General features: G+C 51.2%; 1 protein-coding gene across 5 annotated transcripts in view; it reads right to left on the bottom strand.

The window, feature by feature from the left end:
• Positions 1-1,372: 1,372 nt before the first annotated feature.
• Positions 1,373-26,692, bottom strand: part of PLB1 (phospholipase B1) — a 142,137-nt gene continuing 116,817 nt past the window's right edge. For 4 of the 5 annotated variants that reach the window (XM_027033458.2, XM_015064251.3, XM_053201068.1 and 1 more), the window contains 15 exons: positions 25,632-25,697; positions 22,406-22,466; positions 21,585-21,643; positions 19,582-19,649; positions 19,306-19,349; positions 18,994-19,093; positions 15,313-15,364; positions 14,271-14,351; positions 12,835-12,900; positions 12,209-12,303; positions 10,933-11,014; positions 9,737-9,841; positions 9,175-9,270; positions 3,192-3,266; positions 1,373-1,792 (listed from right to left, as the gene is read on the bottom strand). In XM_027033458.2, coding sequence (XP_026889259.2) covers positions 1,589-1,792; positions 3,192-3,266; positions 9,175-9,270; positions 9,737-9,841; positions 10,933-11,014; positions 12,209-12,303; positions 12,835-12,900; positions 14,271-14,351; positions 15,313-15,364; positions 18,994-19,093; positions 19,306-19,349; positions 19,582-19,649; positions 21,585-21,643; positions 22,406-22,466; positions 25,632-25,697 — 1,254 coding nt within the window. In that variant the 3' untranslated portion in view covers positions 1,373-1,588. The other variant, XM_053201069.1, reaches the window with a different exon arrangement.

Here is a 26,692-nt window from a genome sequence, read left to right on the forward strand (position 1 = left end):
TACGTTTTCTGGTCTATAGGAAGAATGGGGGGGGGGGCAGGTATGCTGTTCCCATAGTACAGAAACCGAAATTGGAGACCAGATGAACCCTGGGGCTGGATCGAGGTTCTCTGGGGACCTCATTCTGTTTGCCAGAGAGATAAGATAGTGGACCTTCATGAATGGAAGACAAGCAGTCTTTGTTGGTACGTGACTGCCCAATTCCCCAACTCGTCTCTGAACCTCTCCACTTCCCTGACCATCTGAACCCTATCTCAACTCTTCACAGACGAGACAACAACCCCCTTTTATGTATGTAGTATTTTAGAGTTACAGAGCATTTTTATATGCCGCCCCCCCCCCCCCCCCCCCCACCAGCAGTGCTGTGAAGCAGGCAAAATGAGGCCTTTCGTTTTACAGATGAAATATCTGAGAAACCGGGGCCCGGGCTGGTGTTGGGTTTGCTCTGAAGGCCCCCCATTCAAATGGTATGCCTGGGGATTCTAACTCACATTCTTGGTCACCCCAATCTTTGGGATCAGGGAGGTCCTTGACATGCAGATGATAATGGAATTCTCTCATTTTTTACTGAGGTGAAATTCACATGGCCTACGATTTGCCATTTTAAAGTGAACAGTTCAATGGCATTCAGAGCAAGGGCATCCACAATGTTGTGCAACTACCACCTTTAGTTTTCATCCCTTCCTCCCTGGGATTTTGTGCAGAATACACGAGAATCTGCATAAGACATCCAGCTCAGGGGCTCAAGGAATGCAGCCTATATTCTCAGCCTCTCTCTAGTGCTCTCTCCACCATCTGGTAACATAGAAAGAGGAATTCTTTCCTAAAGTTAGCACTTTGAGAAAATCAGGTGAAGGGAAATAAAGTATTTAAGTCCCAATCCTTTTTTTTTTTTTTTAAAGGCATTTCAAAATTTCTCTCTTCCAGATAATAACTTTCCCCAAAGAACTCTTCCTATTCTCAGAGGCATCAGGCACCTTTACCTACCAATGCCCAGGAACAGAATTGTACCTTGTCATGAGCTTCTTGCTTTTTTGAAGGAGTTTGTCTTTTGAAGGAGTTGGTGGCACGCACAGCCTTGCAAGTATCACTGTGCACTACATTGTCCTGGGTACAAAACAGGTGTAGAAAAGCTATGTGTTGGAGTGAATGGTGGCCAGCCAGCCCCACTATATTCTAGCCAGCACCTGGTGGCCAGCATTTTCCCCACCTTTTACATAGTGGGTTTGGTGACTGGCGATATGTTCATCGGGTGCCAGGCTGGGCTCTGGTTGGCCATCACTTGGGCAGCTCTGGCTGAGGCAGGACATGAAAGGCTCCAGCTCCCACACCTGCGTCGCACAATGGATGGAAAGTGAGAGCTTCAAGCAGGTTAACCCAAGAATAGAATGACTTTGGCCTTTATTTAAATTAGGCAATTTCAGGAGCACAGGCTCCAGGCCCCAAGGAGTCATGACTGTCCCTTTGGCTTCCTATGTCACCAGGTGACGAAGCAAATGCTCTCTGGTGGCCAAGGTGGCTGAGGTAGACAGCTGGTGAGGAGTGTGGCTGGGGAATTGGGGATGAGTGCATGCCCATGGCTGGAGGCCTAGAATCTCATAGTGTTGAGGCTCATTGGAGGATTTTCCCGCTGGCGACCTCCTATGGCTCTCCATGCCATCACCGCGCCGACACCAAGTGCAAGGCCACCTCCTGCCGCCACAGGCAAGGCCCAGGACAGCACCGTGGGGCCTGTTTTAGAATGGTCTTGGAGTAGCTGACTATTCCTCAGGGTGTGGAGGTAAGGGCTCTCCTGTGGAGGAAGAGAGGGTCAGAGGTTATGGGCCTCTGAAAACCATCCTTCTGCCCACCTTGGGCTCGCTTAGTCCCTAGCCTCGGGGGACAATCGTGCAATAACTTCGCACATTTTCTCTGCTCATCCTTCATCGACACTGTGCTCAAACCTCCCGAACGCGGATGGGTATCCAAAGTGGTCAATGCCCAGCTATAACCTCCTTTTAGTTTCTCACCTGTATCTCTTTTCCCTGTCAACCTGATACTGAGATTCGGACTGATAGGCGACCAGAGGGAGAGAGTCCTGGGGGCTGCAGAGCCCCCACCTCTGTTTCTTCAAGGCTACCACTGGACAGCTGTCCCCATTCCCCCATCCTAGGAGTGCCCGTGAGCAGGGACGACAGTCAGTGTGGAAGGACAGCTGGTCCTGTGGTAGGTTTGAGACCCGAGCGTGAGAAGGGCCAGAAGAGGAGGTATTCAGGCCTGCCTCCCTGGATTCTCTCCTTCCTCTGTGCACAGGAGTGTGGAGCCCTGTGTAGGAGCTGAGAGAGTGCCGAGAACGTGACCACTCTCACGGTCTTGGCCAAGTTCAGAGACAATCACATCACAAAGGAGACTCAGTCCCAGTCTTTTGAGAAGTGTGAACAGAAAAGAGACGAACATGGATGCGTGCTGGAGGCAGCAGCCTTAGGGTGAGGGGACAGGAGAGTAGACCAGGGAGGGCAGCACCTGAGCCTTACAGGGTGTAGCTTTGTCCTGCAGGCAGAGATGGGGATGAGCCTCTGGGAGGAGCAGGTGGCAGAGTGAAAGCACAGACCTGGCAACTGTGGGGCTTGGCTGGGCAGCTGATCCTTTCTCCAGGAACATAGTGTGTCTAAGGCGATAGAGGAAGCTGGGTCTCCCCTCTGGATGCTCCAGTGGGACCAGGGAAAGGTTTCAAGCAGCCTTGACAAGACTAGAGTGACTTTCCAGGTAGGCTGTGTAGTGCCTGGCAGTGGTTACAGGAGGGCAGGGAAAGGAGGGGAGAGCTGGGGAACATGTTAGGAGCTTGGTCAGCCATCCTGGTGAGGGCAGTAAGGGAAGAAAGGATGTGCTGGGATGGGATGAAAAGGAATCTGCGCTCCACAGCAGACATGGTGTCTTACTTCTTTCTGCACAGCACCCCCTCCCCCACCAGTGCCCCTTCAACTGCCTCCCCTGAGTGCCTCTTCCATCGGACCTGCTGCTTTCCCCCACACCCCGAGGAGTTGTGAAGTTTCAGGGACAAGGAGGAGAGGTGAGAATGGAGAATGATGGCAGTTGCATGATGATAAAGCTCCCAGGGAACTCCTTTGAGCCTCTAGGTCTCAGGGACCCCTGCCCCCTAGGCATCTGTTTCACGCTGGATGGAACAGGCTGGATGTTAGGACATTACTCACAGGAGAGGGGCATTTGAGTTTGGTTCGGCTGTGGGTGAAGTTGTTGGAGGTTGTCTTATGGCCCACTGGCTCCAGCTGGAGAGAGAGAAAGGACACTGTGATTTCCTCTGAAGCTGAGTATCTCACACCTGATTCCCTCCCTCTGCAAGGGTGGGTTGACACCAGCAATAAACACAAGACCCACATCAGATCCCAGCTGCCCTGGCCAGAGCTGGACCTGACTTCTGATTCAGAAGGGGCGGATCAGAGTCCATCAGGCAGGGTGGGACGCTGAGCCTGTGTCCTGGATTTACCAAGGAGGACCCTGGGGCCCAGGAGAGACGGATTGGTCCTGCCATAGCCAGTGTGTAGAAAGGCCTGGCCCAGCCTCACCATCTCCTGCTTCCCTTCTGGGTGGCTGTGATCATAGACCCTCTGCAGTTTTAATTTTATAAAATGTTGATCATCCTATTAACCAACTTGAAGTGTGTGGGGCTAGTCAGTTTCAGAAAAACTTTGAAAACATACTGGTTACCGTGACGTCCTTACTATGTATACTTGGCTTGCCAACCTTAAGAAATCAAAGTTTCTCACTTGAGCTTCGTTGTTTTTCACACAGATGTAGAGGTTTACCCGAAACATCCCTGGAGCGATTGTTGTTCAGAGAGGCTCTGCTTAACACTTTGAATCCTGGGACCCTCTGAGGATGAGCTGGAAGCCACTCTATACCCCTTCCCGGCACCGTTAGCCTGTAGCCGCCCCCCTGCCGTGGCCAGCACTGAGAAGTACGCTCCCTCCTGTTTACACATCCTGACTGTGTAGCCTCTACCCTTAGAATCTGCTTCCCTGCCTGGTCCTGAGCCCCTCAGGTACTGCCCGTAGGGGAAGCGAAAGCACAAGATGCCAGCTAACCACCACACCTGGCCCGTGATCTTGCTTTCTGTTGTTTCTTTACACCTGTTCCTTCTCACGAGAAGGGTAGGGTCGGCTGCTCTGGTCCTGAGAGACACCGCGGTGACTGGCACAGCACAGTGGGAGCATCACCTGGGGCCTGGTTCTGCTGCTATTGCCATGCCGGGCAGGCTCCTGGGCTGCTCTGAGGTCAGGGGTGGGACACTAAACCCTGTCCCGACCACCCCGGTTCGGTGGCTGTGAGCAGCAGCTGAGAAGATGCAATGAAAGCTCACTGGGGTGGTTTACATATGTATTGTTGCTACTTCCTTAGAGCTGAGGAAGCACAAACTTCTTGTAATGGAACCACCATCGAGGGACAGTATAGATGCTCAAGGTCAGGTTGGCTGATTCCTGGACATTCCAGGAACCCAGGAACCGACTGGCACAGAGGAAGGTAACGATCACGTGGGGTCGATGACTGCATCTGTTTCTCCCTTTCTCCTGGCTCCTTGTCACCAGTGCCCAATGTAGCTTCCAGCTGTCAGCCAGCTACCTTCACCGCTTGACTGAAGCTCTGGTCACGGTCACCTTGACCTCCAGCTTGCCAGATCCACTACTCACTTTTCTGCCTTCTTGACTTTTCAGCAACGTTTGTCAAAGTTGGTGCTTCCCTCTCAAAACACTCTCCTGCCTGGGCTCCCAGAACAAGGTCCTCTTCTTTTCTCCTTCCTGCCTTCCCCACCCCCTCCTCCTCTGTCACTGGAGTCCAAAGTTGGAATGAGGGTCCAGGGGCCTGGTGGTTGGTCCACACTCTTTGGCAACTACTCTTCTCTAGGAGGCCTCACTCAGTCCATGGCCTCAAATACCCCCGCCCACTAACAACTCCCACATTTTGTTTTTTCTAAATTTCCGTTCCTGATCATGATTCATTCTTGCTTACCTGATGCCTCCAGGTGGATTTCTAGAAGGCAGTTCACACTTCTTATGGCCAAAAGAGAACTTTTAATTTTTTTCCCCCTCAAGCCTATTTATTTCTTTCCAACACCTCAACCACCCACCCAATTGATTTTTTTCTTTATTCCTTGACCCCGAATAAAGGAGTCTTTTATTCCTTTTTGTTTTAAGTTTAAATTCCAGCATAATATTAGTTTCAGGTGTATAACAGTGATTCAACACGTCCCTACAACACCCTACAACACCCGGGACTCGACACAGCAAGTGCACTCCTTGATCCCCATCACCTGTTTACCCATCCCACCCCCCCCCCCCGCCCTTCTTCTTTTTCTACCTCCCCCATCAGCTGGTCCAAAACCTATTCCAAATCTGACTCCTTTGCTCCTTCTCCACTGTCATCACCCGGGGCCCAGGCACCTTCATCTCTCACCTGGGCTCCACTTCCTTCCCTCTAGTCCACTGCTATATGGCAGCCAAAGGGCACACTAGGTCTCGTGGCTCCCCTGTTGGAAGCCATCCAAGGACATGGCCCTGTTCTTGCTTACCTCTCTGACCTTGTTCACTTCCCTCCAGTTACACTGGCCTCCATGCTGCTCAGACACTTCCAACTCATTCCTGACTCCGGGCCCACACAGGTCTTATTTCCTCTGCCTGGAACACTCTGGCTCTAGACCTCTGCATGCCTGGCAGACTCTTGACATTCAGTTCTCAGTTCACATGTCACTCTTGGATGAGGCCTTCGCTCCCGCCATTATTCTGTCACAGTACCTGCCCCCACCCTCTTTTAAAGCCCTGAATATGGTCAGAAATTCTTAATGATTTGTTGGTTTTTGTCTGTCGTTTGCCCAGGAGTGCAAGGATGTTCCCTTCCCCAGCACCTGGAATAGTCCCCACTGCATAGTGATGCTCAATAAAGAGTAGATGAGGGACTGGGTGGGTGAACTGGAGTCACGGAGCCCTGAGTAGAGAAGCTCAGATGAGAAGGCCTGGGGCAGGGTGCAATGGGCTGAGTGGGCTTCTAGTCTGCTCTAGGGATTCAGAGAAGGCTTCCTCTAGGAGTGGGCATCTGAGTTGAGTGTTAAGGTGGCTATGAATTTGGAGAAGGTTGCAAGGGCAGCCCAAGATGTAAGGGAATGAGCAAGAGCAGACACACACAGGCACCATGGGTGGTACAGGAAACTACTCCTTCCCAGACAGCCCAACTGCCAGTCGGAGGGTGGTGGGAGTGACCACTAGAGAGGTCAATTGGGGCCAAGTCTCAGGAGGCCTGGGGTGCTATGCTGAGGGGCCTGGACTTTCTCCTTCGAGGAGGGCAGGACTTGGAAGCTTGGTCAGATTTTCATTTCCACAGATTCCTGTGGCTGCCCTGCGGCAAACAGATGGAAGGCAGTGGTTTGCAAACTCTGTACAATAATATCACTTGAGACCTTTTGGAACCTACAAAACCTGTGGGCTACCCCAGACTAATCCAGAATTTCTGGGGATGAGGCCCAGGCACTAGTGGTTGTTTGTATTGTTTTTTCTTTAAATCAGCTTTCTACCAAAGCTAACAGGAGAAGCAGTGCAGATCATAAGTGAACAGCTGGTAAATTGTGATCAAGTGTACCCGTGTAACCGGCATCCAGATCAAGGTACGGGATACTGCCAGCACTCCAGAGCTCCCCTCCCCTCCAGTACTACCCTCCCCCCTCCCAAGACCGTACATTAATTCGCTTGTTTTTGAAATGTATAGACATAGTTGTGTGTCGTTGAACCTTATTTATTCGCTGTAAAATATTCCATTGCATGAATGTGCCACATTTTGATTATCCATTCTATTGGTGGACATGGGGGGAGCTTCCTGCCTGGGGATTATGAACGGTGCTGCTGTGACTTTCCAGGTGAGCCCACATGTACCTTTCTGTTGGGGATCTACCTGGGGGTGGGCTCGCTGGGTCACAGGGAATCCAAATGCTCAGCCTTAGTGGATATGCCAAACTGGCTGCCAGTGTGAAAATCTCCCAGATTAAGCCCAGACACAGGGGCACCGGTTAGGAGGCTCACGTGGTCACCCGGCCCCTGGGCAGATGCAAATGTTAGTGGACAGCAAGATTTCTAGTGAAGAGGGAGCAGGCATCAGAAAAAAGAAGGAAAACGGCCTCACGCTGCTGGTGCTTTTGGTGTTGGCTTTGCAAAGGTCGCTGGAGAAGGAGGCATAATCTGTTGTGAGAGGAGAGGCAGAAGATGAAATAGTGTAAAGTGTGTTTGTGGTCACAGTAGAGTGCCTGGCAAGCGTCAGCCAAAGCCTGCAGACACTATGTCATCGGACTGTCATGGTGAGACATGAATTCACTGGTTATATATGTGCTGATCCAGTTGGGAGCGGGGAGGCCGGGTGATGCTGTGGCCAGGGCACTAGGGGATAGATTAGACATGGCCTAATCTCGGCTTGGCCACGACCAGGCTGTGCGATCCTGGGCAAAATGCTTCATATCCCTGTAGTCTAGTTAGAGCATTCTGGCTAGATGAACTGTTAAGATCTTTTCTGGTTCTAATGGACTATTACATATGTCACTCTAGAGGTGACAGCAGAAGACGATCTGAAAAGTTGGCACGAGGTAATAACTTTATATCTGGGATGGTTTTGGATGAGAACACTGGACTGTATAATTCCCTAAATTATCTAGCACAGGGTAAGATACTCTCAGATGATTTCAGTTTTTTAAAATTAGGGATATGGCCAGGACACTGGTGGCTGGGAGCCCCAGACAGTCTTGTAATGTTACTAATATGGCAGCATTCACCTTTTGTTTTCATATCTAATCCCCTCCCACTTGCCTTTGTGTATAAAAGCCTCTCACCTGGGGGTACCTGGGTTCCTCAGTCAGTTGAGTATCTGACTCTTGATTTCTGCTCACGTCATGATCTCACAGTTTGTGAGATTGAGCCCCGCGTCGGGCTCTGTGCTGACAGCATGGAGCCCACTTAGGACTCTCTCTTCCACTCCCCTGCTCATGCCCTCTCAAAAATAAACATTAAAAACAAATCCTGTGGCTTTCCCCTGAGCTCTCAGGGGGATACATGGGACTGTGCACAGACACCCACTCTTTGGAGGGGATGTAAAAGGAATGAGGTCATGGGACTCAGCCGTGAAGGAGAACTGGACTTCAAAAGCGCTCTCAGGAATTATGTTGTGCAAACTTTGATTAAAAAGATTACCGTGGAGGTTGGGTAGGAGGGAGCGCAAGGATGTTTTGACTGTAATTCCAAGTCCTGGGCTGATAGACCGTGACGAAACCTTTAGCAGGGGGCAGATTATGGTGTCAACAGCAGGAAACAAAGGGAGAGGAAGGCTGAGCCTGATTAAGTAGGCCAAGGATGGAACGTGCTGGCATGCTGCTCAGGGGACGGCAGTGCTGGGCTTGCTGGCTAAGGAGGCAGGTGTGGGAATATTCGCGCAGGGAATGCCGGCAGAGCCCCGGCCAGCCCCAACTGCAGTAAAAGTGGGAGTGTGGATGTGTTTAGTCACCATGGGAGAAACGGGAGAATGCAGGTTGGGGTGGGGATTGGGTTACCCGCTGAGCCAAGATCAAAAGAAGCCACTGGGTTGGAAAGGCATTTCATTTGCTCTGCGCCACAGGCTACAGCTATTGTGGTGACCGGTCCAGCTCTGTGCCGACACAGCTGATTGTAGAGGAGTGGCCAGCCATCAGAGGCAAGGCCAGGTGACCCTGTGGCCCCTCGGCTATATGTTCGTTTCCTAAGGTCCCCATTAGCCCCATCAGAAAGGACTGGAGAGACAGGCTGGGTGGCTCTTTTCTTTGTGATGTTCCAGAAAACGATAACTGGGAATGTGTTGAGACTGGAGTCCTGGGGGCTGGCATTTATTGGATGCTAACGATTGTGTTTGGTGCTGCACACTCGTTACCCTCAACAAGGTCACACGGTAAGGGGCTGAAGCTGCTATTTTCATCCTGATTACAAAATTATCCCCCCCCCCCAGCACTGGGAAATTGGTAAAATAATGGAATCTGTCAGGACAAATAAGGTATGCCGCCATTCTGAGCTTTGTGGAGAAAGGGGCTCCTTCCATCAGTAGGTCTTTGTTTTGGGCAATGGTCAACATCCTTGGGCTGCCTCCTTTGACACACAGCCCACTAGGTGCTCGGCCACTCACCATGTTGTTCCAGAGCGCGATGGCCATCTCCGCGTGACCACGTTCTGAGAAGTGGAAACAGTCTTCGGAGAAGAAGGTGAGGTCAGCGCCCCCTTTCTGTGACCAAAGGCAAAGGGATTACCTTTCTGGGAAAAAGGTGCTGCCACCCACCCCTGCGGGCACCCTGGGCATTTTCCCTTTCAGTTCTGCTGCCAGTTGGCTCGGATACTGATGGACAAACTCCCCAGTTTTGGAACTTTTTAAAAGACCTAAATTCTAGCCACCCCCAGTCCATCCCTTTTCCTTTGGCATCCCTGCCCTAATAGTTGGAAAAAAAAAATAGGAAGCTTTCCATTCTATCCCAATCTAGCACATACCAGGGCCATGCCTGGGGAGCTTGGTCACTGCTGACACTCTCCCTTTCCTTCCAAGTACATCCAGGTTCCATTCAGACCAAAAGAAAAGGTAAACAGAAAAAGCAACTCCCTAGGAGGCCTCTTAGAACTACAGGGTCAGAAAAAGCTCAGGTACAGAAGGAAGTATATCGCCTAAGAATAGCCTCCCAGAATTGCCCGTGGCTTACGCTGTTCAGGGGGACAAGAGTGTTCTGGAAGAAAGGCTGCACGACCACTGCGAAATCTTCACGCTGCAGGTACTGGTGCCAGTATGACAACCTGGAGATGCCACTCTGGGGATGGGAGAGAGGTTCCTCAACCCTCCTGGCAGGACTGGGCAGATGGGTTCTAGTCCTGCCTTGCGCTGGCTGTGAGGGGCCAGCCCACCCTCACCCAGCGTGACTTCAGGGGATGCTCCAGTGCACGTGCAGGCATTCATCCTGCCTGTACCTGGGCATGGGCACCACCCGTTCTGTTCTGAAGTCTCTGAGGCTGGATTTGAGCCTCTGACCAGACTGCTTGGGCCAAAGACCTCCCCTGTTCTTGCTGCATGAAGAGCTGAAGTACCACACGGGGCTCCACATCTAGCTCAAATGGGGAGCATTTCAACACTAGCTCCCCAAGATGCCTATAAACTTGGAGGATGAGTGTCCATGTAAAAGGGGTAGATGGGCTTCTCTTCCAGAAGCTTTTAGGGGCGCCTGGGGGGGATCAGCCGATTGAGCGTCTGACTTTGGCCCAGGTTGTGACCTCATGGGTCATGAGTTTGAGCCCCACAGCAGGCTCTGTGCTGTGGATTCTGTGTCTCCCTCTCTCTCTGCCCCTCCCCAGCTTGCACTCTTTCAAAAATAAACATTAAAAAAATAAAAAAAAAGCTTCCACTCCATCTGGAAAAAAAGGGCCAGGATGTTAAAAACAACAACAACAAAACAAACATGAGAACCAGAGAGGGGGGAAGTGTGGTCAGGGGAAACTTCTTGGAAGAGGTGAGAAGACCTGTCCTGTGCACAAGACGGAGACATAGAAGAAAGACGTGGGATGGGCATAGCAAGAGGGGACAGCAGGGGTGCACACAGAGTTGGGGATGGAGGGAAGCAGGGGTGGGCTAAAGCCCAACAGGGTGGTAGACACCTGCCCTGCCTCCTCTGGGTGAGAGATGGTGTCTGGCACATGGCATCTACTCTGGTCACCAGGGCAGCGAGGCAGGAATCCTCCCAGCTTCCTCTGAGATTTCTCCCTGCCCAACTTGGTGCTCTTTTCACCCGGAGAAGGGTTTCAAGGCCTGTGATCTGCCTTTAGGGAGAGGCCTTGCTCTCAGCAAGCCCTGCTCTGGGAGTAGAGGGGGTTCCCAGCTGGGACAGGAGGAGGAGGGGTGCGGGTTCACCTGGAAGTTCCAGTTCATTTTCTTCAGTTCTTGCATCTCCAGAGAATTCTCCTGGGAACGTGTGAGGCAAGTGCAGTTGCTCCTGGGAGAGAAGGGGTCCTGTGGAGAGGTGGCTGACCCCCTCCCCCCACCAAGGGAAGAAGGCCTGGACCCTGTATTGCCTTGCAGGGGAGGATGGTAATACACAGGTGCCCCTGCAACACAGCCTTGGGTGACTCCTGGACCCAGGTCACAGACTGGGCACTACGGGTAGCAGGTGCTTGTTTAAAGAGAAGGTGGGAGAACTGGCACCCGATATCTGGGTCCCCTTGCCACCTGGCTGCTCCCGCCCAAGCCTGGGCTTCCTCCAGGGAAGGGCTGGAGGTTTGGAAAGACTGCCATCACCACCTTATCTCTCTCCATGTTCCGGAGGGCCCCAGCTCTACCTCCGGCTGCTTAGCACTTGCCCTCAGGGCTCCAGAGCGGGGAGCCTCTTAGGAAGCAGACCTGAAGATCCTGCAGGAGCCGTTCACACCTCCTAGCTACTGCCTGTTCCACCCTGGCCGGTTCCCAAGAGGAATGGGAACCAGCCGGTCACCTTCCCAGCAAATCCATGGGACCCCCAGCTGGGACTCCTCAGCCCCCTGCAGAATCTCCTCTTCCATAGCAGCCTCACAGGAAGTCTAGGTGACCCTCTGGCCTCAGAAGCTGACAACTTCCTGCCAGGGTCACAGCTGAGCTTTAATAAATTCCAGCCACCAACAGAAATTCATGTCTTGTACAGCATACCTTAGCTCTAAGCCTGGCTTTCAAGGATGTTATAAAAGCTACGGCTTACTGAGCGCCTGCCCCACAGGGACCAAGCCTGTGATACGCATTTCCTCTAGACCTCGCATTACAGGTGAAGAGGAGGCCCAGAGAGTTATCTAGTTTGTGCAAGGTCCCACAGCTCCTACATGGCAGACCCAGTTCCAAGACCGGTGTCTTGGATGCCCATTGCTCCATATTTGAGAGGCAGCACAGGGCAATCACAGATGGTGCCGGAGGCCTTAAGGATCATTGGTGTGTGTCTCACTTTACAGAAAAGCAAACTGGGGTCCAGAGAAATAAAATGACTTGCATACAGTAGGCATTCAATAGCATAGAGGTATTTCTGAATGATCTTCCAAGCCCCTGGCTAATTGCCGATGTCTGCCTTCTGGATAGGCCCGCCTGCCTCTGCCCGCACTGGTCCATCTGTCGGCACCTGTGAGTCCCACCCTCCCCAGGTGCCCTCGCCCTGGGGCTGTGTACTCACTGAGCGGCCAGCGGCAGGTCGCATTTCCCACCTTGGCCCTGGTGCAGGCCAGCCAACTCCATGACCTCCACCACGTTGATGAAAGCCCTTGGAAGCTGTGGGGGAGCAGAGGAGGTGAGCTTCATTAGTCCCCAGGCCGTTGTGGGGGATGCTGGTTACTACTGGAAGGAGCCTAGGGGGTCCCCTACAGTCTAACTTCCTCCTCCCCAATTTCACCAATGAAGAACCTGAGGAACAAAGAGGGCATGGGACTTGTATCATCTCAGTCTTCTTTAGTGGTCCACTTTATAGCTTGGGAAGCTGAGACAGCAATCACTGGCCTCAAGTGACATTGCTAGTAAGCCACAGTGCCTGGCCACAAACAGGCTGACTGGCTCCAGAGGCAAGCTCTTTGCCACCAAACAGTACAGTGTGATCCAGTTAGAATTTCCTTTTCAGGGGAGCTTTGTCCCTGCCTCCTTCCCCTTCCTTCCCCTCCAGGTGCCCTTGTCTGCTCACAGCGGGGCTTTTCTCAGCACGTATCTCACTAAACACAGCTTGCCTAGATGTGCCCAGAGGTGATGCCCGGTGAGGGAGTAGATAGGTTGCTGGCGGGAGAGGAGAAACGTACGGCTGCTCTTTCCTACCTCCTCATAGAAGATGTTCAGGGCCTGTTGGATGTGCCGAATGTACTCCCCAGCTGAGTGGGCCTCCTATGAAGAAAGAAGGGGGCTCTTGTCATCCCCTGGGTTCTGTGAGAGGATGATCATGGTCTGATGACTAGCACAGGAGGATCTGGGATGGTGGCAGAGGGTACAGAGGGGCTATAAAGGTACTAGACAGGCTAAGCCCAGTCCTTGTTGGCAAAGTCTTCCTTTGACCCCTAATAGGCACCATGGACAATCCCGAGGGATCCCCACCCTGATCACAGTATCTCAAACCCAGAGGCAGATTCCGATAGCACTGCCTACCCCCCCGATTCTCCAGTCCCATCTGTCACCAGCGTCAGGCTTCTGAGCCACATCAGTACCATGATGACCACACTCTCTTCCCTTTGCGCTGTGGCCCATGCTGGCCCCATTGATTCCCCCTAACTTCTATCTTTTTGACTCACCTCGAGGGTTTCCTCCTCTGACCCTTCCTAGAACATGGCCTGAGTTAATCCTGGTGGTGGCCTCTAGGTCTTTCCCACAAAAAGATGCTTTCAGGACTACAAATCTGGCTTTGCAAGAGGGGCAGGTATTCTGGGGATAATAGAGGCATTTTTCTATACCGGGTGTCCACAGGCAGCTCTGGGGACTCTCTTGGCTTCCTGGACCCTGTTGAGTCCAGGATACAATGGCATTTAATCCCCCTGGTGATGGGTCACTTCCTCCTCTAGAGTCTAGTAAGGGAGAGAATTGAGAGGAAGAGGCTCAGAACAAACCCCTGGGTGGGGGAGGGTAATTCTTGTCCAGCCTTCAGTGGTTGGTCTCTCTGAGCCATGAGGAATGATAAATGCTTTCTCCCCCTGCCTGTGACTTCAAACATTCTACGCTAATGTCTCAGTTATGGCAGCTGCTCTTGTCTGGCCCACTAAATACAGGACATCCCCAACTTAGAACAAGTTGTATTTCAACAGTTACAGCTTCCCAAAGACTGTAAGTCTGGACATATTTCCCCATAGAAACATCAGGAACAGGCTGGATTCTCAGGCTGGCTGGCTGAGGTTGGTTCACTTACGAGATCCTCGGGGCAGCAAGCCCTCCTACTAGGACCAGTTTAATTTTATCCAACCTTGTTTATGACATTGTTTCAGCTTCCCCTGTGTACACACACATGCACGCACATAAAAGAAAAATCAAAAAATGGGTAGGGATGCCAAGTAGGTGTTGGGGGAAGCTTGCCATGTACTCATTGTATACCCAAGAACAATATTTGTGTGAGAAAGAACAGTGTCTGAAGAGTGGGTGCATCTAGACACTTCTGGAATTGGGGAACCAATCAAGCTGCTGTCCCAGGGGCCACTCAGGAACAGGAAAGGCCGGGGTCTGCCTGGGAGAGCGGGTCAATGTGACTTCCACGGGGTTGAGCAGGGGCCTACCTGATTCTCACAGTAATGACACATGTCGTTGCTCCCAATGAAGAGTGTGATCAGCTTCCAGTCATTCTCTAGATCAATTTCCTGGGGGGGGGGGGGGGGGGGACAGGAAGCCCTCAGCTTAGGCTTTTGTTTTGCATATGCAGATGGCATTCACCAGGACAGACAGCAACCCCGCCCCCCCGCCCCGCCCCCCAACCATTGTCTTTCTCCCTCCTTGTATCCTGATGGAGAGAAGATGCCAACTGGAGCCTCCCTGACCTTCACCTTGGTTCCTGGCAAGGAGCTCCAGAGAGTGGATTCAGTGTGTGCACTTGTGTGCACTTGTGTGTGTGTATGTGTGCGCACACGCATGTGTCTGCTCACACAGGACAGGATGACTTTTTTTCCTTTGAGATCCTAAGCAAGCTGCAGTATATCACGAAGCAGAGTGTATTAACACACCCCTGAAATGTCATCTCAATGCCTTCAAAGGAGCAGAGGGCAAAAGATACAACTAGAAGCAAAAGCCCAGAGGTGCCTCTTGGGAGAGGGGGCTGGTGGGGACTGGAGGTGGGGTGGGGGCTGGGGAGGGCCTCGAGGAGCCTGCCTTCCGCTCAGCCACCACCATAACAGGAGTCCTGCCAGGCGCTGAACTTGGAATTCCAAGGCCTAAACACACAGAGCATTTAAAAGAGTGCCGTGAGAAGTTTCAGAGGGGCCGGGTGAAGGGGAAGGAGGAAGGATCGGAATGAGAAGCCTATTTTTAGAATCTGGGGTTTACATAATAGGGCTCTGCAAAGCCAACTCTTGGGTAAGGTGGGAAACTGCCAGAGGCCAAAGCCAGTTCTGCTACCTCCTGTGGTGGGCCTCAGGGGTGCGGGTGCCAGAGCCTGGGTCAGGAAAGGGCAGCAGAGGCCTTGGTGGTAAGGCCTGCTTCTCGTGGCTTGTCTGGCCCCTCTTAAAGAAAAGCAGGGGCTGAAACGGTGCAGAGTGGGCTCTTTTAGGCACCCTACATAGCTGGAGACTAAGCACCTTGTAGGGGGGCCCAGGGTCCTGTACTCACAGGGTTGTTTTTCATTCGCTCCACCAGGTCCCGGGCCTGCGTCGGCATGTCCCTAGATGGGGAAGAGAAGGGAACCTTAGAGCCAGCTGGGAAGCAAAGGCTCAAGCCATGGGATCCTGGCTTGGTGAGACAGGTGCTCCAAGAAGAGAAATGTTATATAAACTTGACTCCTTCAGAGTATATCCAAAGGCTTTTGATTCTCAAGAAACCTCAACCTAGTACAAATCGAAGATGTGCCCCAGACCTCAGAGCCACATGGATCCGGACCCTGCCAGGGGCTAGCCTGGGTCCACCCACCGCCTCCTTCAGGCCTGGTCCTCCCTGGCCCCTGGCGGGGGGGGGGGGGGGGGGGGGGGGTGGGGATCTGGATCTGATCATCCCTTTCCCATAGAGATGGTCCCTTACATTCCACCGGGCTCTTTCACAGCGAGCTGAGCCTGTTCAGATCTTACTTGGCTGCCTGTTTTAAAAATAACCTCTTGTATATTTGAAAAAAGTCACAGCCTTAAATTATCCCTCTGCTTTCTCCTTTCCAAGCGTCATGACTCCTTAACCTTCACTTCTAAATCCCGCTTTCTATTCCTTTAATCCTTTTTTCTTCTCTGTTGTTACTTTGGACTTCCACACCATCCCCTTGCTTTTTCCCTCTCCCAGTGCAAAAAGGATTGCGGGGGTGGGCAGGGAGACAAATCCGGAGTGGGTTACTTTCTCCCTTCCTCCCCCCGATGTCTGCCACGAATAAGGAAAATGAACACTCTGGGTACGAGCTGAGCATGTGGTTGGAACAGTACCCAGCAAGAAGGAGGAGAGGACTGTGGACAGGCACGACGTGCATGCGTCTCAAAACGATGGCGGATGGAAGTTAGACAAGAGTACCTCGTGTCAGATTCCATTCATATAACATTCCAGAAAATGAAAACTGATCTACAGTGACAGAAAGCAGGACAGAGGCTACCTGGGGCCCAGAGAGTGCGGTAGAGATCGGGAGGGGGAGAGCTGGATTACAAAGGGCACAAGGAAACCTTGGGGTGTGATGGGTGTTTATAATCTGGATTGCAGTGATGACTTCACAGCTATGCACATACGCCGGCCATGCTTATCAAATCGCATACTTTATGTGCAGGGTACTGCGTGGCGGTTGTACTTCAATAAAGCTGGTTTTTAAAAACAGTGAAGCATACGAAAAGTTATGTCAGCAAAGGGACACAGCCAGTGGAGGCTCCTGTGGAAGAAGTCATTAAAAGCGGTAACTGGTGCGAGATGGGCGTTTTAAATCTTGGCCTGCCCACGATGAGCTGGGCACATGGCCAGGCACACCCAGAACCACCCCTCCCCTATTTCTCACTTCCACATCCAGGATGCTATCCCATACATTGTTGCTATTGATGCAATACATCAGAAAGCTAGAAAGAAAGCCTGTCTTGATTAAAGGGGACCACGGAAGTGTCTGTAACCTTTCAACAGGCTCAAGAGCCTGTTCAGATCTTAACGTGCTGCCCTCTTGAGCATGAGCGAAGTTAGGAGTGCACACTTCCTCCCTCTTTCCCAGCCATGTTCTTTATACCCTGCAGGCTAGAGCAGACTCCCTCAGCCCCCGTGAGCCTTCTCTCCAAGTGCCTTTATCCACAACTTCTCTTCCTTTTCCAGTCCTGGCGTGAAGAGCCCCCACTCTGGGAGTTAGGAGTCCTGGGTTCTCCTCCAGCTTTGCTACTAATCTGCTGTGTGAGCTCGCCCAAATTACTGAACAAGGCTAGGGTCTGATTTTTCCATCTTTTAAATGAGGAAGTTGGACTCGATGAGTCCTGGGGTCCCCTCTGGGTCTGCACCTGCATGTGGGTATCTTTCCGACAGTTATTTCCTGTTTGTTTGGCCTCCTTAAGGAGACAGCAAGCTCTTCGTATAGACAAAGAAGTCACCTTTTGATTTTTTTGTATCTTTTAGTAACTACCTTGGGGCTCGAGCCCCGTCCCAGGTTTCCATGACTTCTTGCTTATTGGTTGATGGAATGGGAAGTTGGACATTGAATAAAACTTTGAAACTAAATATCCTAATATTGGCAAACGTTTTGGCGGGCCTACATATCCTATACTATACTCAATATTTTCCATGGGTTATTAATCTCATTTCATTCTTAGGACAATGCTGAGAAGTAATAAGGGAAAGGAGAGTAAGCCATTGACTTCAGTAAGCAAGGTTGGAAAGTTGGTCTAGGACTCTCCTTTATCTGCATGGTCATTTGGCACGGTGTTGGATTAGAATGAGCGCACCTCAAGAAAAAAGATAAATACCACAGCAGAGCAGTTATTATCCCAATTTATGGATGAGGAAATGAAGACTGAAGCACTAAGTGACTTGTCCAAGGTCTCGCAGCTAGCAATCTGGGAGCTGGGATCTGGACACAGATGGTCTGACCCCAGGTCTCATTATGCTAGTTGCTCTGCTGTGGTCTTTATCTTTTTCTTGAGGTGCGCTCATTCTAATCCAACATCGTGCCAAATGACCATGCAGGTAAAGGAGAGTCCTAGGACAACTTTCCAACCTTGCTTACTCAGGTCAGTGGCTTACTCTCCTGTCCCTTATCACTGGACATCAGAGATGCTCACAGGGAAGCTACCCGTCTCGGCTACTTCCCCTGCCACTGACTCCTGGTGGAGGCTCCGAGCAGCAGGAAAACGGAGAAGGCAGTAAGAGGTGAAGCGAGAGAGGGGCTCAAATGTCAACAGACTGAGGAGTCAGGCCCTGGTGAATGGAGCCTGGGCTGCACAATCATAATAAAACGAGGACAGTGGTGACAGCAGTCATAGCAACAACAGTAATTCGATGCTGATTTCATGGCCCCATGAAGCCCCGTGAAGCAAAATAAGTTCTTCCTGCCTGTGACGTTGAGGAACTGACATGGCTTCCTGTGGTTCGGAGACTCCGGCCGAGCGTGGGGCCCTCCTTACCACGTCTGAGAGGAACGCTCCGTGTAAACAGAGCGGGTCAGTGTCGTTTCCCTGGTGATCTGAGCGCAGCAATCCTTCTACAAAGCAAATACCCAGCACACTCTGTGCAGAAAAGCAATGAACTCTGTCAGGCGTTCCGGCTTTAATTATCTGGGTTGTTGTCGACAACAGAAATCGGAGTGAAAGCAAACAGCCGCTGTGCTGTGTCGGGGCCCTAAGCTCTAACTCCCTAGGGTCAAAAGATGGCTTTTACAGAGCCAAAGACTCCAGGTTCCAAGGTACAGGTGGAGAGAGGGAGGGAGGCCGCCCGTGGGGCTGTGCCCTTAGTTCTCAGCACCCTTCCCGTTAGCGCTGAGCACCCCTCTCACTCCTCCAGGCAGGGAGGTCAGCTGGTGTCAGCAGGACAGGGCCAGGCCACCCTTAAGCTCTCCTGCTGTCCTGTGAGCTGGTGACAGCCCGGTGAGCCTGGCCTCTCCTGGCTCCTCTGACAACCTTGGGGCATTCAGGAAACTTTGTCAGCCTTAGTGTCCTCACGCTAGTCCCCACCCTGAAGGATGTGAGGATTGCAAGAGCTAATCCACTTGAGGGGTCAGGCATGCAGAAGCGTCCTGCCCACGGCAGCTTTCATTGCCCACCTGGGGCCAGGCTCCCAGACACACCCTTCTCTCCTCCTTCCCATTCTCCTGGGACCTCTCAGCCTTGCCCTCCTCTTCCTCCCGTTTCCACGGCTACTCACCTAGCTCTGGCTCCTTCCACGGCCACATTCAGTCCTGCTGTCTCCTCCAGGGTACCGGTGGAGAACCCAAGGATGTGAGGGTTGAACTTCTTCAGAATGTCTTTTAAGAGGGTGAAGCAGACAGCACAGGTGAGAGGGACGGAGTGCCGCCTCGGGGCCCAGGTGTGGGGCAGGACCAGTCTGGGTCTTTTCAGGGCTGGTGGACTCCCCTCCTTGCAGATGCCCTTCTCCGCCCTTGCTCAGGGGAGGCTCTGGCCTCAGCAAGGGGTTGTCGTGGGCGTAGTCACGGTGCTTCTCTGTGTTGCTACTTACTGGGCAGTGTGGTGTGGGTGTCCAAGATGCCGTCCCCTCCAATGCTGGGGAAGAGAAAGCACATGTGTGAGGGTCACCCTGACCTGCTTCTCCACCAGTCGTCATATTTCTGAGTCTGCCCCTGACACTTGATTCCCACTACCCTCGGGACTGACATGAGCATCAGGGAGCCTCCTTACATCTCAGGGCCAGACTGTGGGAACCCAGGCTTGTCTCTGGAGGGGTGACAGGGGCGGGGGGAATCATTGTTGGAAAATGAGTGGAGAGCATCCTCACCTCCAGGAGACTCCTCTCCAGGACATGGGTAGGTCGCTGGAGTTGCTTGGTCTGGCTCCCAATGCTGTCTGTGAAAGGCAGAGAGAAGGCTCCAGAACTGTGCTGGGCCCAGGTGTAGGCCGAGGGGACTGGGAAGGGCCCCTGTGGCCCTGGCACATGTAGAAGTGGGGAGTTGGATTTACCTTTTCTGAAGATCGTACCAGCTTTTCTCCAGGCCACTTAATCCCTGGGTTGTCCTGACTCCCTACTCCTCTACACATAACTCATAACCAAGTCCTGGAATTATCAAGATTCTTCCTTCCCAGCCTCTCCAGCTCCCATCCCTTTCTGTCTGTCCTCTGTGCTACATTCCTAAGTGAGACTCTTGCCTCCTGTTGTAGACAACACTCTGGCCTCCCACCTGACCCCACGGTCTCCAGTGTCTCTTCCCTTCTCACTGGAGTGCCCACCTGTACTTCTGAGCCCACCTCTTTCTTCACACCCCTCCCCGCTCCTGACTCTGCCTTTCAGTGGGTCTCTCTTACCACTTGGTCAAAGCCAAACCCCATTACCAATGTTTTGAGCTCACCACAATCTGGGTTCTACTTCCCTTCCCTTGTTCACCCCCTGCTTTCTAGTCCACACAAACCTTCAGGTGTAAGCAAATTGATCTGAAGCATGAAGTCCTTGGACCAGCCTACCTAGTTACCACCCACTGCATCCTTGCTGGGAAAGCTGAACTACCCGCTTTCCAGTCCTTAAATCTCTAATTCCTCCTCTAAGACTCTTCTCAGTTTCAGCCTCCTGTATGAAGCTTTCTCTAAATGTCTTCTCTTAAAAAAAAAAAAAGAGAAATTCCTCTTTGAAACTTACAAAAGTAATACATGTTCATTATAATTAGTGAAATGATACAAAGATTTTTTTTAAATTAATAATCTACTGGGGCACCTGGGTGGCTCAGTTGGTTAAGCGTCCAACTTGGGCTCAGGTCATGATCTCACAGTTCTTGGGTTCGGGCCCTGCGTTGGGTTCTGTGCTGACAGCTCAGAGCCTGGAGCCTGCTTCAGATTCTGTGGCTCCCTCTCTCTCTTCCCCTCCCCTGCTCATTCTCTGTGTCTCTCTCTCGAAAATAAACATTTAAAAAATGTAAAAAAATTAACAATCTACCCCCACCTTATTAATCTTGCCTCCTGCCACCTGCTCTATATCTCTCCCCCACCCCTACCCACATATACACATCATCAGAGCTAATTAACGGTTAAGACCCTGGGGTTTATCCTTCCAAAGCTTTCTCCATGTTTATATCAAAATTTACCACATTCACACACATATGGGGAAGTTGTTTTTCCAGAAATGAGTACCTGATTTTAAAAGGCCCGTGTGTCGCCTATATGATTATATATCTCCTTCTGTGTAAGTTGCTTAGTTTTCCAGCTTGACAAGTTTCTTAAGGATTATGACCACATCTCATACTTCCCTCAGAATGGTTAGCAGAGCATCCTGCATGCAGCAATAGCTAATACAATTTGTGCAGAGAAACTACACTATATGTAGGAATTGGGCTCTCTCTGCCCCCAAAAGAACACATCTGCAAATGGGGTGAGGGGGTGCTAAGTAGTGTGTAGGTAACCACCCCCCCACCCCCACCCCCCGCCTTGCACACACCGCTCTGTGAGTCTGGGTGATTGGAGATGAGTTCCCTGATAAAGGCAGGCAGACTCAGATAACTACGCCATAATATACAGATAAAATGCTTGGGAACAGTAGGAAAGTGGGGACGGAGGGCCACCCTCACGGAAGAGGTTGTGTTTGAGCAGGACTGTGGAAGGGCGGAGGGCAGAGCATTCTAGATTGCTTGGTGAGGTCTTGTGGCTGCCTGGCTGGGTTTCAGTGCCTGACACAGGTAGGTTCTCAGTACTGTCAGCTAAGTGCTAAATGCAAAGCCAATGTGGAAGAAGTGTGCATTCTACACAGGGTCTGGCTGGGTTAGGGGGTGCCCATGCCCCTCCTGGCTCAGCACTCACAGTCAATGAATCGCCCATCGCGGCCACCACTTTGATGTCTCCTGGCCGGAGCTCATGGACTAAGGGAGACAGGAAAAAGACACATGATCAGGGAGACTCTTCTGTGTAAAGTAGAAGCTTAACTAGGCGTTGGAGGTTCTGCTACAGTCCCTCGGGCCCCTGTTAGATTTATTTCTAGCTTAAGACTTAACAAATTTGCCTCTTCCATCCATTTGGAGCAACCAGGGCACTGAGGGTAATGGGCTTGATGGCTATCGTCCATCCTGAGAGGAACCCCATTCACACTGGGGTAGTCCAGGAATGTGCTGGTTGCAGGAGTCTTGAGCATAGGCAGATAGGGCCCCGATCCCTGACTATACCTTCCCTACTGGGCAGGGAGGCCTGAGGGGCTGCCACTGGGACTAAACAGGGATGAGAAGTATGATCTGTGCAGATGCCTGGGTGGGTCAGTCAGCTGAGCACCTGACTCTTGATTTCAGCTTAGGTAATGGTCTCACGGTTTGTGAGCGAGCCCCACGTCGGGCTCCATGCTGGGCATCTCTCTCCCTCTCCCTCTGCCCCTCCCCTGTGCTTGCTGTCTCTCTTTCCCTCTCTCTCCTCCTCTCTCTCTCTCTCAAAAAAGTGTGATCTATGGAGAGGCCTGGGAGCCCAGCAGTGGTTGCAGGCTAGCTTTTCATGGACTGCCCAGGGTCGAGATCCGTACTGCATGGGAACCAGCAATGTCTGCTCAAGGCTCCAAGGTGTATTTGTAGGGTGTCCCCCCAACCTGACACTTAGCAAAGTCCTTAACTGAAGGGGATAATGATGATATTTCCACTCACCTGAGGTGGGGACGCTGTTGGAAGGATTCCACTCTGTACACAGGAAGTCACTGCCCCAATTCTAAAGCAACAGGAGGAAAGACAACAACACCCACAACTCATTGTGCAGGAGGGTTAGCTTTGGTCCAGGGAGAATTGGCTAAGGAATTTTTGATGGAGGCTAGAACTGTGTCCGTGTAGGGAATCACATGTGGGTAGGAACCATTCACTGTAGATGGTCTGAGAGGAAAATCAGGAGAAACTGGGTATCTACCAGTTTGCCCAAAACACATAATGCGCAGGCACACATACGCATACTCAGTGCTTCCCCGCTCAACTCATCCACAGTCTTCGTGGAGCCAGAAGTCACAACAAAGGGGGGAGAGAACAGTCAAAGTGCTATAGGTGGTCTCCCAAAGGAACATAGATTCGGATGCCCTAATGGAAGATTACACATAGGTTTTGGTGTTGCCGTTTAACATTCAGCCACTGGACACTGATTACAATTCTGGGGCCACAACAATATTAGAATATTTTTAGGAAAATACCATGATATTTTTACCATTGTAACATTGCTGCTTTCCGCATATCTTTTTTGCTCGTGTGTATATATATTTTTGCATATTTAACTTAATAGCCAACCAATTTCCTGTGTGTGTATAAATTAATGCCTGTAACCTGGATGCCTTTAGTCAGATTCCCTTGTCTCTAGAATACAGAGCACATTTTCTAGGTGCTGGAGGAGGGGATGGGGTGGGAAGCACAGGGCACAGAAATGACCAGTGTCAGTATGTTGAAGGAGAAAGTCTCTTCCCCAGAGTCCCCAACACTTGCACATCCCCAGGAGGGTCTGAAGGACAAGCCCAGTGCTGAACGCATGGTAGGGCTTTGCAAACAGGTGACAACTGGGTGACTGATTCTCTGGGGGTGTGACTGCCAGAGGCTTCTGTCGCTCACCTCTTCTGTTTAGTCAGCAGATGGTAAAGACCAGCCTTGTTGAAAAGTCTCCTCTCCCGAGGGAGCAAAGATGCAACCTCTTTAAAATATTATTTGCTTAAATCTGATAGAAGTGAGTTTATCCAAGAGGTTGCTCTTGGGATAAATTCATCACACTGATGTGGAAATTCTATTGAAATCAAGAACATGCTTGTGTGCAGAGGACAAACATCTGGGAAAAAGCAGCTTCAAAGAAGTTCTCTAGTCAGGAACCCTTTAGAAATGTCTCAGCTAGCTGGTGAGCCAGAGACAAGCATGCTCCCTGCAGCCGTAACCAATGCAGGTTGGACTTTGAGCACACTCGTCTGTCACAAGGGAAGAACCACGTGCTGTACCCTGCACCAGGGCACCCGAATCCCCTGGGGGTCTTGTCGGACACGGATTCTGAGTCAGTAGGACTGGGGTGGTGCTCGGGATTCGGCATGTCTAACAAGTTCCTCGGTCGTGTTGATGGTACCTGTCTGTGGCTACTTTATTTTTATTTTTTTTAATTTTTTAATTTTTTATTTTTGTCTGTGGCTACTTTAAATGGCAAGGTATTGAAAAAAATAACACCTTCTAGGCCTGGGGTTTAACTTTTAGCAGCAGAAGTAAAGGTTCATGAGGCTGTAAGATCCAAGAGGGCAGGCAGAGAGCTCTCTGCTCACCTCATCTACCCAGCACTTAGCATAGTGCCTGCTCCAGTCAGGAATCTGATAAGTAAATCAATGCCTCGTTGACAGGATACAGCTGACATTTCGGTTATAGTGGATTTGGAGCCATGGTTTGCCTGGGATAAGCCTCCGTTGGGCTAATGGGAGCCTGAGAGAATCCAGAGAAGCTGGACAGCCGTGAGACTGACATGGCTCATTCCCCAGAGCTCAGCATCTAACAGTCCTTGAAGAATTTCATACAAGTTAGCCTCAGCGCTCCCGCTGGCTTATGAAAGGTCTTCATTCACTCCTGCTGCTTTCAACCCATTTCCCACACTAGTCAGGGAGATCTTTCCACACAGTGAACCAGATTGTGTTCCCCTCTCCCAGAAGGTCCAGGGCCTTCCCACGTCTCTCCACTTGAAGCCTCATCTTCTTCCTCAGGAATTCAGATTCACTGTGACCTGGGCCCTGACAACCCTTCTGAGCTCACCACCCCACTGCCCTCCCCCTTATTCACTTGCCCACAGCCACTCCGACCTTCTGTCTCTTCCTCCAATCCCCCAACTCAGCCCCACTTCTGAGCCCTTGTACTCTTAGCCCTGCCTGGGACCCCGGCTTTGGCCTTCCAGATGGCCAGGGACTTCTCATCACGCGCATCCCAGCTCCTAGCTCCCCTCCTCAGAGAGGCCTGGTCTGTGAGGCTCATCAGAACTTGCCACCCCTCTCTTGCCCCTTCACACTTTCTCAAATCACCTCCCACAGAGCCGCCCTCAGAGCTGAAACGATCGCGTAGAGCTAGGTATCGGATGCCTCTTCCAGTAGATTGTAAGCTCCCTGAGGGGTGGAACCCATCTGTCTGGTCTGCTCTGTCTCTCTGGAGCAGTGCTAGGCACATCGTAAGTGCTCATTATGGAATGACCTCAAACTCCTCAAGGAGAGGACTATGTCTGATACTTCTCTGAGTTCCCTCCAGCCCCCAGCACAAGACTGGACATGTGCCATAGGTGCTTAGCTGAAACTGGTGGTTGAGCCCCCGTCCTGGTGGCTGACGGATCTTGTCTGGACCAGGCCTGCGTGGCAAAGCATCTTCAGGCCATCTCAGGAGTAAGCAGTCCCTAAAGCCACGGGCCTTGAACGTTCGGGGTTCCTCAGAGCTAGAACAATTGACTTGAATCAGACAAGCCCTGGGGACCCACCTGGATATGTGTCAGCTTCCTGTTGGGCCCGGCCCCTGGAACTGAGGCTCTTCCCACTCAGCTTCCACCTTACCAGAAGTCTATGGCTCATCAAACCCACCACCTCCCCCTCACCCCTGCTTGAAAGGCTGAGCAGCCTAATCAGAAATGAGGTCCGTGCAAAGGTTCACGAAAGCCGATCCACTGGTACTTCGGCTAGTTGGTTGCTGATGTCAGTAAGCACTTGAGAACATGTTAGGACAAACCGGGAATTTCATGGTTCAGGAACCTTTTTTTTTTTTTTTCACATTCCAATTTCCAGTATGTAAGATGGGTGCATTTCTGCTTAAGCTCAGACTCTGGAAAGCGTACCACACCCCGAGTCACTGGCAGGTAGAAATGCTTTGTCCCTGAGAGAGGCAGACGTGCGTCGGGGGTTACCTCAATGGCCGGCTTGGTGGGGTAGGTGTAGTTGCTGTTCCGGGGAGTTCTCAGGAAGGGCTCATTCTAAAAGAGAACAGAAACCACAGGGAGAGCTTATCTGACAGCCTCGAAGGTTACTTAGGAAAGAGGACTAACAATGCCGTCCTCTCGATTTATTTAACACGACTCGTCTGCATTTCAATAGTAAGAACCGCCTAAACTTAATTCATCCTCTGAAGGGTTTTATGTAACAGCTTTGGCAGGAGGTGCAGAGACCTCAAAAGGGTTCCGTGCATGTTCTTCTCAGGGTTCTAGGGGTTTGGTTTTCACTGTAGCAACAGAACGTCTATCTACCTAATCCTCAGAATGATCGCTTTTATTTCCTTTGTACCTTCTCCGACAAGAAATCCGCATTATAGCATTTTTTTCTTTTCCAGAAAGTATTGACTATCAGTATATTTTCATCTTTTTTTTTCCCTTGCCTCCTTTGAACTTTGTGTCTTACTCCCTTCAGGTTGGCTTCATGTACTGTGGTCTTATTTTTATCGTGAGGCAGCCTCTTCATGTCCTAACCTATTTCACAATTGGTTTTCTCCCAAGCCCGGTCAAGATCCAAGTGTATTCAGTCGCAGGTGAGGGTTAATTGAAGCAGGAAGAAGGAAGTAGGCAAAGGAGAAACAGGGGAAACACAAAGTAATGAGAAAATGTAAAAATGATAAGAAGCGAGAACAAGTTAATAAGCCTGAGACCAGGAGTTAGCAAGTGGCCTAGGGCCACCGACACTTTCACCAGACGTGCTCTGTGGAATGGTCTAAACATTTAGGTTAAAATGGGAATAAGAAAGAAGAACAAGAATGTTGGAGGAGGGGGGTCACTGGGGATCAGTTCCAGGTGTTGAAAACTGACTGCCCGTGGGCTAAACTGAGCCAGAAGACATTTTGTTTTGTTCTCCTTTATTTTGGCCTGACTGGTGTTAAAAAAGAAGGGGGGTGGGGAGGAGAGAAGAAGAGTCTGAATGCTTTAAGAAAAGGTGCATGGGTCTTCAGTTCCGGCCCTCCCACTGCCTCCTGTCCGATACC

The sequence above is a fragment of the Acinonyx jubatus genome, chromosome A3 (genome assembly GCF_027475565.1).
Source record: "Acinonyx jubatus isolate Ajub_Pintada_27869175 chromosome A3, VMU_Ajub_asm_v1.0, whole genome shotgun sequence".
NCBI lineage: Eukaryota > Metazoa > Chordata > Mammalia > Carnivora > Felidae > Acinonyx > Acinonyx jubatus.